The sequence below is a fragment of the Puntigrus tetrazona genome, chromosome 3 (assembly GCF_018831695.1).
Source record: "Puntigrus tetrazona isolate hp1 chromosome 3, ASM1883169v1, whole genome shotgun sequence".
NCBI lineage: Eukaryota > Metazoa > Chordata > Actinopteri > Cypriniformes > Cyprinidae > Puntigrus > Puntigrus tetrazona.
Genome location: NC_056701.1, coordinates 11,581,334 through 11,596,506, shown reverse-complemented (window position 1 = coordinate 11,596,506; position 15,173 = coordinate 11,581,334). Strand labels below are relative to the sequence as shown.

General features: G+C 37.2%; 1 protein-coding gene across 1 annotated transcript; it reads right to left on the bottom strand.

Annotated features, from left to right (window-relative positions):
• Nucleotides 1–2,338: 2,338 nt before the first annotated feature.
• ccdc43 (coiled-coil domain containing 43) lies at nucleotides 2,339–4,907 on the bottom strand. The gene is made up of 5 exons (XM_043235659.1): nucleotides 4,702–4,907; nucleotides 4,218–4,308; nucleotides 3,465–3,600; nucleotides 3,286–3,335; nucleotides 2,339–3,112 (listed from the first exon to the last, which is right to left on the bottom strand). The coding sequence occupies exons 1-5, from the start codon at nucleotides 4,873–4,875 to the stop codon at nucleotides 2,925–2,927; spliced, it is 639 nt and encodes a 212-aa protein (XP_043091594.1). The 5' UTR covers nucleotides 4,876–4,907; the 3' UTR covers nucleotides 2,339–2,924.
• Nucleotides 4,908–15,173: the final 10,266 nt, after the last annotated feature.

Here is a 15,173-nt window from a genome sequence, read left to right as displayed (position 1 = left end):
TATTCTCTATTTTTCAATGTATGTATGTGGTCGATCTGTCTTTGATGAAACTCGTTTGAGGACATATTAAGTAGCTGAGAGTAACGTGTACTCAGGGACTGAAATAAATGATGTCGATATGTTATTAGAAAATGCTAGACTGACATAGTTCCTGTGACATGTACTCATAGTGCCTTTGTTTTTTTGTTTCTGCTTTTGTTCAAGTTTAACAATTAAACTAACACAACCCAAAATCACAGAACTCGCAGAGTGGTGCGTAAAACTACTGTTTATTTAATTAAACATCGATTCAAAATACAATGTTAATCAATGAGCTAATTAAAAAATTGCAGATCCCAGTCAGTATGCAATGTACTAAAATCATTCAGTAAAGCTGCAGTGATCTTGACTGTTCACTTACAATAATGTATGTTTTAAAAGACCAGCGTTATTATCAACTTGCCAAAAACAGTTATGAAAGCCATTTGTAAACAGGTTCCTCACTCTCATTCACTTCTGAAAATCCTAAATATGTACCCAGCAAATATATTGAAAATCCTTAAAGGAAGACTCCACATTTTGGAAATAGGCGCATTCTCCAGTTAATAAGTTGAGTTGGACCGTGTTGGAATCTATTCAGTCGATCTCCGAGTCTGGCGATAACACTTTTATTACAGCTTAGCATAGATAATTAAATCCAATTAGACCGGTAGCATTGTGTTCAAAAATGACCAAAAGAGTGGCGATATATTTCCTATTTAAAACTTGACTCTTCTGTAGTTATATCGTATACTAAGACTGGCAGAAAATGAAAAGTTGAGATTTTCTAGAAAGACATGATAAGCGATTAGTTTGCTGTTGTAACATGGTGTTATCACGCAGCCCCGGCTTGCAAGACGCGCTCCCTGTGCAAGCAAGAGGGTCCATAGTACAACAGCAGACTTCCTTGATTATCACGCCGGAATGAGAGTATAGTTCCTAATCATATCGGTCATAGCTGGATTGAGTGATCTATGCCAAGCTATGCTAAAACCCAAAGTAAAAATGGTAAAACTCAACTTAATATATTCTGGGGGAGTTGGAGAATGAGCCTGTTTCAAAAAAAAAAAAAAAAAGGGGAGCGTTCCTTTAAATGTCCACTGAGTTGAGGCAGAATAAACAATACAGATGAGTGTAACTTGCTAGATGATTTGGATAATTAAATCATTTGGACACTTTTCAAGTTTGACACCTGAATATGGCAAAGATTTGACCTTATAACTTTTTAAGTCATGTTGATGTAAAGAAAAACTTCAGAGGTAAGCACAGCAGTGATAGATAAGAACTGTTTCACCAGTCAGCAGTGTAGAAGAGTCAGAGCTCTTTTTGCATAAATAGAAGATTCATTAAGAAGTTATATCATCATATGCAATCGGCAGTAACACCCAGAGATTACAAGCAAAGTGTAGCTTCTAATCATCCCTCTGAATCCAACTGAGTTGGTAGGATAAAAAAAATCTAAAGTATCCTTGAAATATCAGTTTTAAAAACCACCTTGTGACTGTGGTAGCAAACCTAAACATGACACCAAGGCAGAAGAGTCTGGTTCTATTAGTCAAGAGTGAACACATCTTCATTTACACAACTTAATTTATTGTACCAATTTGAGGATATTTTTTAAAGTACAAAATTTTAAATATTGTGTCTTTGATTTTTAAAAATAACTCAATCGCCTGATCTTACAAGCTAACAGACACTAAAGGTTTCTCATTGTAGTATTTGAGAAGGCAGTCTACAAGGTATTGGCACAATATGCAGCAGCTTCAAATGAACAGTTGTCAATTGATATATATATGTGCACAAACTTCTCACTTTAGGTTCATTACTGTCCTACAATAAAACCACAACTGAGACAAAAACAGCCATACTAACAGCAAATACCTGTATATATGTGGACCCCCACCTCCTCCCCCGTTGATAAGAAGTTTCGTTTCTGTCTTTGGGTTGTCTATGAGCCCTCTCCATATATTGCTACATGATGAGAAGGCTTCCATTGGTTTCTGAAAAAGCTTGTGAGCTGAATTAATATAGATATATGTTTCTATCTTGAGTTGTGTGTTAAAACTCAGTGGAGTGCTACTGAGGAACAACCTACGGAAAACATAAAAAATGGTTCCCTAAAGTCCCTCAAGGCAATAAGATGGGGATTTGTGCTGTTTTTAGACACAAGCATTGGTTATCCGCTGGTAAATGTTAAGAGTGAATTTCACAGAAACATGTCCAGGCCACTTTTCAACTGCCTTGCCATCCATCCATCTATATATATATATATATATATATATATATATATATATATATATATATATATATATATATATATATATATATATATATGTTTTAATGTTTTTGAAGTACATTGCCTGTTCTAAAGAAGGGGGTATCCCAAAACGTTTGTCCATATTGTGTATGTAAAAGTCATGTACACATACACCCAAACAAACACTGTAAAGATGTTTTGCATAGCCACATCATTCTCATTATGATTATACTTTATATTTTAAAATATCCACGTAACAAAGTAATGACAATTAGGGCAAATGGTCTTTAACCAAAATATCTCTATGACTTTTGACTTGAAATGCAACCTGAACAAGTTTTTGAGAGGTTGTGTGAGATTAACCCTTAAATAAGTAGCACAACAGTTAGCACCTGTAAAGAAAAAAAAAGAAGAAAAAGAACGGGTCATAATACAATTCTCACTCACTTTGCTGGTTTGCCATTTGTTTCTTACAAGCCAAGAAAATAGCTAAATAGGTCCAACATTATCATTCAATAAGCAATATCAGACCCAAAACAGGATATAGATGCACACATTGTCAGTGGGGACATTGTTTGCTGAGGTCTCATTGTATTTTTCATCGTATTGTATTTATAGTCCACAAACAAGTTTTCTTGCTCTTTATTTTCTATCTCTTGCGTTCTCCCTTCTGTGTACGTTTCTTTTCTTTGTCCTTGCGCTCCTGCTTGGCCAGTTTGTCTTTCTCGCGTTGCATCTTGTCCTGCTCTTTCTTCTTCTGTGCATCCTCTCTGGCCTGGTCACGCTGCTGTTTGCGGCGGTTCAAAACATCCTCGACATTGGTGTTTTTGAACAGGGCTGAGGCTGGCAGTGAAGGGAACGGTTCATGTAGACACAGATATTCAGTGTAATCATCGCAGATCATACTACAGCTGCCCCTACAACAATACTGCGCTCTATATATATTGTAAGCAACCGGAGCAGAGATCTTCTGAAGTGATCGTGTAGAGTTACGGTGTAAAAAAGGATACATTTGTCACTGGGTATTCCCACGGCAGCTGGCTCTTCCTCAACATCTTCAGTACAAATGTTAAAGAAACCGCTTCACACCGGATGATTTGATCCCTGACCCCGAGAGAGACTCGGTGATGACTTTGTTCTTAAAGCGCCATAGAAATACAACAATACAAAGCATATGTTAAAAGGATATTCCTCGTCATCCGTGACATTAGCGTATTGTGCCAGAAGTGCCTCTTTCCTCTTCTTGGCTTCCTCTGACACCTCCTTCTGTTTGACTACAATCTGTGCCTGCTTTTCTATCAAACTGGCAATAGCCTGAACTTCAGCTGAAAACAGAAAAAAAATAATTTTTTATATAATGTATTGATATGTACTGTGAGATAATACAAAATATATTATGAAAAGAGTGAAAACTAATTAAACGTTTATAAAGTTACGGATTTGTCACACAAACAAAAAAGTGAAAAATATTAGCGTGAACAGCACTGTTCAACAGTTCAGTAAAACTGTTGAATTTTTGAATGGCAAAGCATTATTACAAAATGTACTGAATTTACTCAATATATTTAATAGTATTCAGTATTGCTGAATTTTCAGCAGTTATTACTAATATGTATGATATGCTAAAGAAACGGTCTTATTGTTATCGATGCTGAAAACAGTTGTGCTGCTTAGTATTTTAAAAACTCATCAAAGGGTCATTTAATAGTTCAAAAGTTTATCTGAAACTATTTTTGTAACATTCTAAATGTCTAAACAGTCCCATTTGCTCAGTTCAGTGATTCCGTGCTGAATAAAGTATTAATTTCTTCTAATAGAAACTTTTAAACAGAGTGCACAGTGCATTTTTTTTTTGTAAATTCTTATCACTCGTAGTAATGCCAGACTGATAGTACATGAGGCCAGTGTGATTCACCCTGTCTAATAATAGCTCTCCACTTACCATCAGCCTGAGCCCCCTTCGCCGCAGATCTGCTGCACTCACTCCACTGTTTTAAGATCTGCTGGCAAACCTCCTCAAGCGTGTCTTCTTCCTACAACGATAAAGTGACCTCTGTTTAATAACACGAGCCTAACACTTTCATAGTGACTTCACACCAATCTCTCTCTACACACACATTACCTAAACCTACATTGCAACATAGTTCCCAACATCTGAAAACAATTTGCTTGTGTTAAACTATTTTTGAGTTAACGCTACTGGTGATAAACATACTAGTGGATGGCAACAGGCGTTTAACCACGTTTCACACTGTTCAACTGTTCAAACGAAGGCGACTCAGTTTATAACACAGAAGTGTCTTTCGGATTTATGGTGAGTTGTTCAGAACAACTGTTAAATGTTACCGCGTTTGTAACTGCGTGAAATATCTTGACAGCTGAGCTGAGCGTGCGAGTGTCACGCACGGACATGCGCGTGCACTGACCAGAAAAGCGGACAGAATGCCCTGAAGAGCGTCCTTTTGCTCTTCATCGTTTTCCTCTTCCTGAAGCACTCCGAGTATATATGCCCCGTAAACTTCTCTGTCTACTTCGAGGGAGTCCAGCCGCTCGTTCAGCCAGTTTTCAAACTCCCCGGCGATTTGGTTGGGCGCCGCCATCTTGCCTGGCTGGGGTCCTGATAACGAGGCGGGACGTCCGCGCCGAATGCCAGACACAAATGCGATACATTAACGTTCAAAATAAACATCCATACGCAAACTTTTCATTGCGGTAGAATTCAAAAACGTAGTTATTTCATTATTTACATTTAACATTTACACTGGGAGATTACATTTAGCTTGGTATTCACAAGCGAGTGTCTAGTACGCGTGAAGAGCTTATTTAAATGCTCAAAATTTAAAGACAGCGTGTTTGTTAAAATGAATTGTTTTTAAAATGCAAGCTCCGTGCAGAAACATGATATTAAAAAATGATTTTTAAACCCAAACTTACCACTAGAGGGCAATAGCTCCCAATTTACTCCTGAAGGCAGAAATGAATTTGCATCATATCAATAAGTCTACAAAAATACAGTTTATTTTGTTTATGTTTCATACATGGTGTATGTACATATGTCTGTGTAAAAGCCTGTTAATGCTTAGGATTAAGGCAGTATCATATTTGGTGCATGCATTTTGAAGGTTTTAAATATATCAAAACTTTTCTAAAACACCTGTTGCACACATTTTAATCACTATATTGCATTGTATTATATGCACAGTATATATGACTTTTAAATCTTATATTATATTATTAGCAAATATATAAATTGCATGGACATGTCAGTTGTCATTTTGTAAGCTTTTGTACTGTTAAAAAAATATTTATATTACAAACTATCAGATTTTTTCCCCTTTTTGGTCATATAAATAATAATATCTGCACAAAAGTATTATTATTATTATTTCAGTTTGAGACCTCTGACTAAAATTGTGTTGTTTTTTTCTTCCTCAAATGTAAGCTCCATATTCTCGCTGCATCATATGAGCTATAAAAGCCAGATGCACATTTCCGCGCTGATGATACACTGGGAAACTTTTATAAAAACTTTAGGAAATGTTACCATAAACCGTCAACCAGGACAAAAACACAGACCCCAAGAATGATCTAAATTATCCAGACAGACATATGTTACCCATTCTCAATTGAAAAGTGGGCAAGCAGAATTGGTCAAAAAGTTGCGTATCATCAGGCTCATCCAAATTAAAAACAAACTAGATGGCACACATTAAGGATCGGTGTAATGCATTAGGCGTCTGTATTTTGATTTTACACTAAGAAATTCGGCCTGTGTGCTCATATGTTTCTCCTGTTTGATTGTGTCTACGGTCTATCTGGTAGAGATGTAAAAAGAGACTGCTTGATAAGGCTATTCCCAGGCATAAGGGTCCAGGGTCGTTGGTCATGATGTTGCATGTTGCTGCGGGCCACTATTTTAAGCACTATTTTTATCAAAGGGATGCAGATTGATACAAAGCGACAAGAGCCAGGGGCTGTGGCAGAGCGTGCGGGTGGGCATCTACATGCTCGCGTCCAAAGGCAAACACTCAAGCTCTCTCTGTCTCTCTTTCAAAGATCTCTATCTCCCACCACCCATCAGTGAAGCCCTCCGGGACCAATACTGTGTCCTCTCTGTCAGTACCCCGGCTACACACATCTGCATGTGACACAAACCTCCGGCCCGCTTCGTGATCAGCGTGTGTGTGGTCGTGACTGTTCTCAGGGTGTCCTTAAAAATATTCACATGTATTACAGTCATGTTTTATAATTTCAAGTGAGAGAAAGGTGACGTTTGTTGAAGTTTTCAAACAGAAAGGAAGGGCTTCGTATAAATGATTAAGATTTGAAATTACTTTCACGAATCCATTCGCTAGAACTTTACTGTATTTCAGTTACATCATTTTTAATCTTAAATAGTAAATGAAATGAAGTTGCAAATAAATTCAAATGAAAACTTTTTCAAATTTAATTTCTGCGATTACTTGCTTTCTTCATGCAGAGTGTGATGTCAGCGACACCAAGGTCATGGGTTCGCTTCTCGTGGAAAGAAAGAACCGATCCAATATGTACATCCAAAAAAAATTATTTAGCCCTAATCACAATTTATATAGTTCAGCTGAATACACTGATGAAATTTTCTCATTTAATAACATTATTGATTATTATCGTTTTTTATGAAGTTGAAATTTGTCTTTAATGGTACTGAATTATCATTTATTTATTTATTTAGTTTAAAATTTTCACTATAAGGTCCTAAGAAAGCCTTATGTTTCATTAATTCCAACATGCAGAAGATGCTCTATATTTCATATAGTTGTTCGCTTGCACGTTAGCCATGGTTTCCGGCAGCAACAGAAGCGTCTTAATATTGAACAAAAAGTTTCCCTGTTATTGCGTCTGTGCAAATTCTGTCTACGTAAAGGACAGTCAGCAGTCCAATAGAGATGCAGAAGGTCACATGTGTAGCCATTTCCTGGCATATGGAGTGGACGGCAGAGCAGAGGTTATCACTTTTCTTCCTCTGTCTTTCTCAGTGTGACAGCTCTGGCCTACACTATCTCTGTCCTCTTCAGACGCATGCGTCTTATCTTCGGTTTCACTCCTTTCTCCAGGGCTGTCTTCCCTCGGCAAGGCAAGCGGCTCCCATTGTTTGGCCATCTTGTCTTATCTCTGCGCCGACCCCTCCTTTGGCTGTTTTTGGTTGTGTTTTGCTCGTCACTTGGTTCTCGGCAAAACGGCAAACTGAGACACTGACAGCGAGAGGAGCCTGTCTAATAGAGCCTCACTCCGAGGAGAAAATAGCAAACAAACAATAGAGCAAGGAGAGAGGATAGATTGTGTAATTCAGGAAGAGAGGATGGGGAGGGAATTTGCATACTATGCGTCCCAAATAGTGCAGATATTAGAATTAGTGCGTACCCAATTATAGTACGTTTTCCGGCGGGTTTTTTCAGTTCGCATCAGAGCATGCTTTTTCAGCTAATGCTACCCATAAATACATATACAAGAGAAGAGAAGGATTCTTATGGTTCTCAAGGAACATCATGACATTTTTAGGACTTTGAGTCTAATGCAAATTAATAGAATTATCATCTATGTAATATCATTATGATTATTATTAACATCATATTTGTAATCATTTTAATTATAATTATTGAGTGTCGTCAAAGCTGAATTTTGAGCTCATTTTTATTACTCTTCAGCGTCAACATGATCATTCAGAAATTAGTCCGATATTCTAATCATGAAGCATTTCTTCTTACTATTGTTTGAAACACTTGGTAATTATGTTTATATCGAAGCAAACAAAACACTTACTGACCCCAAAGTGTGTGTGTGTGTGTGTGTGTGTGTGTGTGAAGAGTTCGGTTAATTCTATTTTGATTGTTTTGAAAAAAAAACAAAAAACTTCAAGCATCTTTAGGTTATAATAACATGAAAAATTCAAATCCGGATTTTGATTTTCAAAGATTTATTATAAAAACTGATTATTTTTCACCCCGAAATGCAATAAAGCCATTATTTATTATTTGTTTTCTTCAAAATACAATAAATCTTTAAAACTGAAACTGTAAATTAAATGCACGTATGACAACGTGGTCAATATTAATCTTATATACAGGCACTGGATTAATATTACATTCAGTCAGTCATCGCTCCCAAAATTAATTACAACAATTAAAGAAACGAGAACGTGAACAACCTTACGTTCAACTTCCAAAAGTGCGTTCATTTTTGCCAGGTTACATGCGTTTAGTTTTACTAGTGCTTTACTAGTGCTAGTTTTATCAATGGCATTAATAAAAAGTCACGCGTGATCTGCGGCTCTGTGTCGCTGTAGTGATGGAGAGCGCAGAAGCGGCTTTCCTGACGATCACGTGCGGCTCACTGAGCGCCTCTCCTTTTGTTGACAACACACGCTGTGATTGGTCGAGCGGATATATTTTTTTGTCGTGTTTTGGAAAAAAAGAATACGTGACAGAATAACACGTGAGGTACCGCATTTTTTTGAAAATTAAAAATTGGCTTTCCAATTCTGACCGGATACAATGTTGTTTTTTTTGAAAACATTTTTTAATGGCGCTTATCACTATATATATATATATATATATATATATATATATATATATATATATATATATATATATATATATATATATATATATATATAGTACTATAACATATGATATACGTTGTCTTATATTTAACATATAGCACACACACATTATATATTCTGAAAGCATTTACTATATAGTATTTAGGCTATATATTTGTATTAATATAATGTAGCCTATATTATATTTAACGTAACATATTTTTTTTAATTATATACATGTATGTATGTGTGTGTGTATTTATATATACATAACAAACATACAAAGTACACCTTATTTTGGATGTGAATGTGAATAATATGTGTATGTATGTATATTTAGTTTACATGCACTTCTTTAATTCATTTGCAATTCAATTGCAATTTATTTAGTATGTCAAGATTATTTATATAGTTCTTTCAATATCGTTTCAGAACAATAATTAAATCATCCTTAAGTGCCTTCAGTTATTGTATTGCAATAAACTGTCAAATATTATGTAGTTATAGTATATGCAATACCAGTTATAATGGAACTTGAAAAAAATCAAGCTGCAGCTTTATAAATGTATTGATGTAAAATGATTTAAAACGATAATTTTATTAAATAAAAGTAGTGAATTTAGCTAGAATGTATATTCATCGTTTACGTGCATAAAAGCCTTTGACTCACTGACTAGGGGCTTAAAGATTTTGAAGCACATTTCCTGGAAAGCTGCTCACTAGGGCCTAAAGACAGATACACAACTTCTCCATCACCAGCAATAAGTGTGTAGTTTAATTATTCAAATTGAGACAGACAGTGTCTATGCTGAGAGCAAACGTCAAGACAAAACTAGAATGTCCCCATTATAATTAACAAAGCTGCCACGCTGCATATATATATAGTGTAGACAGCTCAGTTGATTATAATTGTAGCACTTTAGTTTTGTTGTGCCACATGGTAGAATATGAGAAGCAAAAAGGTTTGGGCGGAAGAAAGATAGAGACAGAGAGGAGGTAGGAAGTAACGAGCACCTAATTAGCTTAGATTATAGAAACGGTGGTGACAGAAGTGCCTGTGAGAGACACAGAGAGGAGCACACACACACACACACACACACAGCCACGAACAGAGATGATGGCTGAGGTCAAGTGGCTGGGAGGATTAGTTCGAGTGTATGGCAGGCAAATCTCAACTGGCCCTCAGAGGCGAAAAAGTTCAACGCAACTTTGGCTCCCTGCGATGGTGGGACCGTGTCATTAATCCGGAAGCGCTGGTGCGTGTAAATACACACTTGTCCTTCCCTGTAGGCGTGTGCTTGCACCTCCCTCGGTCCAGCCACCCGACCCTCCTGAAATGTTTAATGGAATTAAGGCAATGAAAATGCAAGATGAATAAAGGACTTGAGAGGAAGAAAAAAGAGTAATGAATCTGATGAATATTCAGGTGGCTTCTGGTCCGGCGAGAGCTGTCTGTCAGCTCTGATCCGTCGCCTCTCTTTCTCCACAGCAGCAACACAAAAACACAAAGGCTGCTTGACACATCTTTTTTCTCAGAAATGCTCAGTTGTAGGAGCGTATGAATTTCTATGAGGGTGGACCAGGGAAATTAATAAGATAACATAATAAAGATAATTATTAAATCTTAGGAAAGTCAGGGACATCATATTGAATATATAGCTCTAAGTATTCTTCAATGTTAATACTTCGTATATTTTCCTTTCCATGTATGTTTTTTTTATTTTTTTAAAAAATTATGTATAAAATAGTACATTAAAAAAGTGTTGTTAAAATGTATTTTAGTTACATTTTTCCTAGTTGTGTTCATTTTTAGGTTCATTAAAATTAATTAAACATTTCCTTTTAGTTTCTAATGTTTTATAATTGGCAAAGTTGATGTTTTTACTTAGTGGTTCTCAACCTTTTTTGACTCAAAGCCCACCATTTTCCATAACAACATTCAAAGGTCACTCACATTCATTATAAAAACCACCATGCTGTTTTAAGAAGAAAATGAAAATTCATGTATTTTAAACATGCTATTATGAAAAATTCATTTGTGCATTTTCCTTCTTTCTTCACAACAGATAGAAAAAAATCACTACTTCTGCACACCTCACGACTAGATTAACTTTTAATTATTTTAAGCCTGGTTGAGAACCACTACTTCAGCTAATATCCCTTTAAATGTCTAAGATATACTTTTTTTTTTCATCATAAACTGAAATCAAAATTCACTCTTGGGCTGTTTTTTCCCCCTGCCTTTCCCAGTTGTTAGCTTTTGTCTCTGTTTAAATTTAGTCTGCATTTATAGTTTTTATTATTGATAACATTAGGGTCGATGCTTCCACACAGAGAGTGTTACCCTACAGGAATGCGTGAGCTGTCTCTTTCTGGGTCATTGAACTCTCTTGGCCTCTTTTGAGCCGAGTGCTCAAACTTTTCCTATCCTCTGCTCCTTACGGCTGTCGTTATGCCAGCTCTCATGGTTTCTGCGAAGACGGGGTGGAGGTGATGTCATGGGGGAGATGGGGTGATGACAGCGGTCTCTTAGCAAGGAAGGACATGTCCAGACGGCGATGATTCGGAGGGCAAATATTTAGCCCTGCCACTTCAGAAAGGGATCCAGGAAGGTAGGGAAGCAGCAGCGCCTTTGCCAAGCCCGGAGACGTGACTTCAACCTGGGATGGAGACCCCAGCCGTCCTGCCCCCCCCTCGCTGAATCTTCTACCCCCGTATTCAGGGTCACGGATCTCATCTCTGGACTAATATCTCAAGCAGTCCACAGATGGGGAATTAAATTGGAGAGCTGGCTCGGTATCAGCAGAAGGATGAATGGATGGATGGATGGATGGAGCGCAGGGTGGCAGAGGGAGGAAAGGTTAGAGAGAGGGAAAGGAGGAGATAGATAAGAGGGGCCTTTGCTGGTAATAGATGAGGAAGGCAGACAGGAACAGTGGAGGAGAAACTGCTGGCAGGAGAAAAGTGAAGAGAAGCACGCCTCTTTTTATTCACCTCAAACCTGACTGTAGGAAGCATATGTCGTGTCTGCTCATGAGAACATGTAGGTCTCACACTTACATGTGCGCTTCCTGTCACCCTTATTGCATAACAACAGCACTGCAGCTGAACATGAGGTGTCGAGCAGACAACAAAGCAATTAATGGCACATTGATAAAAACGGTAGAGAAAAGCACAGGCATGTGGACGGTCTCTGGCTGTAGACACATCGAGAAATGACAAAATGTTTGATTGCGTTTGATATAGACCTTAGTTTAGCACTGTATTTAAATTTGGAGGGTAATGAAAGCGAGGCTGTGTGAGGGATGGAGATGCTGTGCCGTTGTTGCTGTTTAACGCATGCCAGTTGTTCGGTCGACAAAACACTTCATAAAACAATTTTGAAAGTGAGTCTGGAAATGATGTGATCTTGGGCGTGCTACTGTAAAGACTTAGCACGCCCAAGTATAAGATTTAGTATGACCCCATAAAGTCTGTAACGCTGTAAAATGAAAATGGTTCAGTAGCTCAATTGCAGTTTCTTTATAAAACGAGTGTTGTAGTGGTATTAATGCATCATGTTGCTTCTGTTTGTAAATGTAAATATGGTTTTGTTTGTGTCATAAATACAAAGTAATAAAGCAAGTGCCTATGCTGAAGTCTCAGATTGAATAAGGTGCTCCTCACTTATATGAAACATGCAGAGACTGTGTTTAGAGTAAGATAATATACAGTAATTCTACAGGAAAGCCATGCATATACATTCAGTTTAGCGAAGCATAATACATGTATGTTTCACGCTTTTTGCAGTTTGACAGAGTGCGCAAATACAGAGTGATGAATTGTTATAATTGGCTGCTTTATGATTGATTGTGTCTTTTTCATGTTTGGTTGGAGTGGACAAATGCTTTGTTGACAGAATCTTGTCATGTTGCATCCAGCTGTAAGTGCAGAACTATCAATAAGCCATTCGTTGCTTGATTTCCCAAGCATGTTTATGTTGAGCTCTATAATGTTGTTCTCTTTGTTTGATTGGTCATGTCTGGCAGTGGCAGGAGTTCCGGGCTGGACTTCATTATTGGTTGTATGTTGAATATAGTTACTGTTTTTGCAATTTCATAGTGCCACGAGCGGTGCAGAATTACACAGTATGAAAACAGCTCATGCATTTCGCAACTAGTCTGGTCCCACTGAGCTGTTGTTCTGTCTTTAGTAATTATTGAACATATGAATGCATTTTCCTTGACGTTTAAGAATTCTGAATACACATAGTCACCTTTTATTGTAACTAATAGACCATAAGTGCTTTAAAAGGTTTTTATGATGAGATGTTATTGGAGGTATAGCAGGTGTAATCTGTTTTGTTCGGTGAAGGCAGACACCATCACATACTCTCCTTCTGTTTTATCTATATCTCTGAAGGTCTTCATCTCTCGGTCGCCCTTACACACAGATACCCGTGCATTGCCAGCTGTTTGCATTCGGTGCCTCAAATATTTGCTCAGCCTGTTGTCTTTGTCTGTTCCAAACACTCCAGCTGCACATTGCACATGGCCGTGTCTCTTGCCTTTCACACATATTCTGTCTGTCTGTCTCCGATTTCTGTTTTTAGCAAATGCACTCTTGTTCTGTTTTATTCTGTTCTCGCTAAATGCGAGAGATTTGATTGTTTACAGAAAGCATAAATTTGGTTGCCATTCAATAGCATGATGCATCAGTTTCACAACATTTTGATCAAGGGGCGCAAAATATAATACGGTGTGAAGGATAATGCTTAAGGTAAATATTTTTTATTTCTTTAGAAAGTGCACTGGTACTGCTGTGTTCAGCAAACATGAAGAGAGATCTCTTCATAAAGGGCTTATACAGTGGTTCATAGAGGCCTGAGATAAAAGATAGGAGTTTAAGCAGAGACTGGCAGTGTCTGTACACAGCATCCATAAGAGAGATTTTTTGATAGTGTAATTGCAGTGAAATCAGAGGGATTGCAGCCCTTAGCATTTACACAGTTTTAAATCAATTCAGCCTTTAATTCCAAAGACACGGGTCAATATTTTTTTTTTTCAACGAGTAGTCTATAGAACCTTAGGGGGCCTCTATCATCAAGAGAATCCCAGGATTTTTGAAAACATAGATGAGGGTGAACGGTCTTCTCCATTACTGAGAGACAGACAGAGTCATGTTTGTTTGACCCACACACCTGTCTGCTCTGAACACACCTCTCTGGGCACCCGTCATTCACCACTGCGAGCCTGTCCCGTAACACCTGTGTGCCAACATGCAGGTTCAGCTTGCCCAATAGGAGGCGGGCACTCTGTCAAAGGGCGGGCGTGGACTCCCCTGTCATTCTGCGATTGGCCAGTTTGACAGTCACCCTGACCCTGGTAGTGGTTCACAACGCTGCGCATACAAATCACAGTCTAACAAGCAAGAGGATTCACTTTCAGTATATCAACATCTGAAACACAGTTTTGCTAAAACTTCCAGGGCTTTAGTAGAATGACAAGAGAATGAATGTTCTTGAGGCAAAGTCCCTCATCAGTCAGTCCCTACATCAGAAATATTTTTTCCCAGCCCGATCTCATGGTAGTATGTACATATTTTATGAGGTGGCTAATTCGTATGTCTTCACTCGTACGAATTCATAAGATTTTTGTTAAATTGTAGAAATATGTTCAAAAATCGAGTGAGGTTTTTCATTAGCATTAATTAGCCACTTCGTAAAATACCTTACAAACTGATTGTGAGACTGTGTTGGTTTACCTAGTATGTGACTAGTTTTTGTCTAGTTTTGTTTTAGGTTTAGTTTTTTGTCTTGGGTCGTTTTTGGTCTGTTGTAGTTTTAATTTGTTTTATTTTTGCGTTTTGCTTTGTTCTGTTTAGTTTTGTTTTTTCCTTTTTTTTGGTTTTCAATTGTTTTATTTTTCACAGTTTGTTTAGTTTTTTTTCTGTTCCGTTCTGTGCTGTGCCATTTAGTTTTTTTGTTTGGTTCAGTCTGTTTTAGGCTGCTTTATGTTGTCTATGTAATTTTGATAAATATATTTGTATATAGGGCTAGAAAATGTTTTAAAATCCACAGATATTTTATATATATATATATATATATATATATATATATATATATATATATATATATATATATATATATATATATATATGTTTGGTTTAAAGCTTAATGACAACATTGCAGATGAGGTAGGCTATGTTTGAGAAAGTAGGCATGCACAGTTGCACACTATACCAACAGAGGATACTTCATTAAAGTCTGGAAATTGTTACTGATTTTATTATAGTGACATATTTTTAACCAAAACAGATTATTGAATAGCGGGCAGGGTTTTA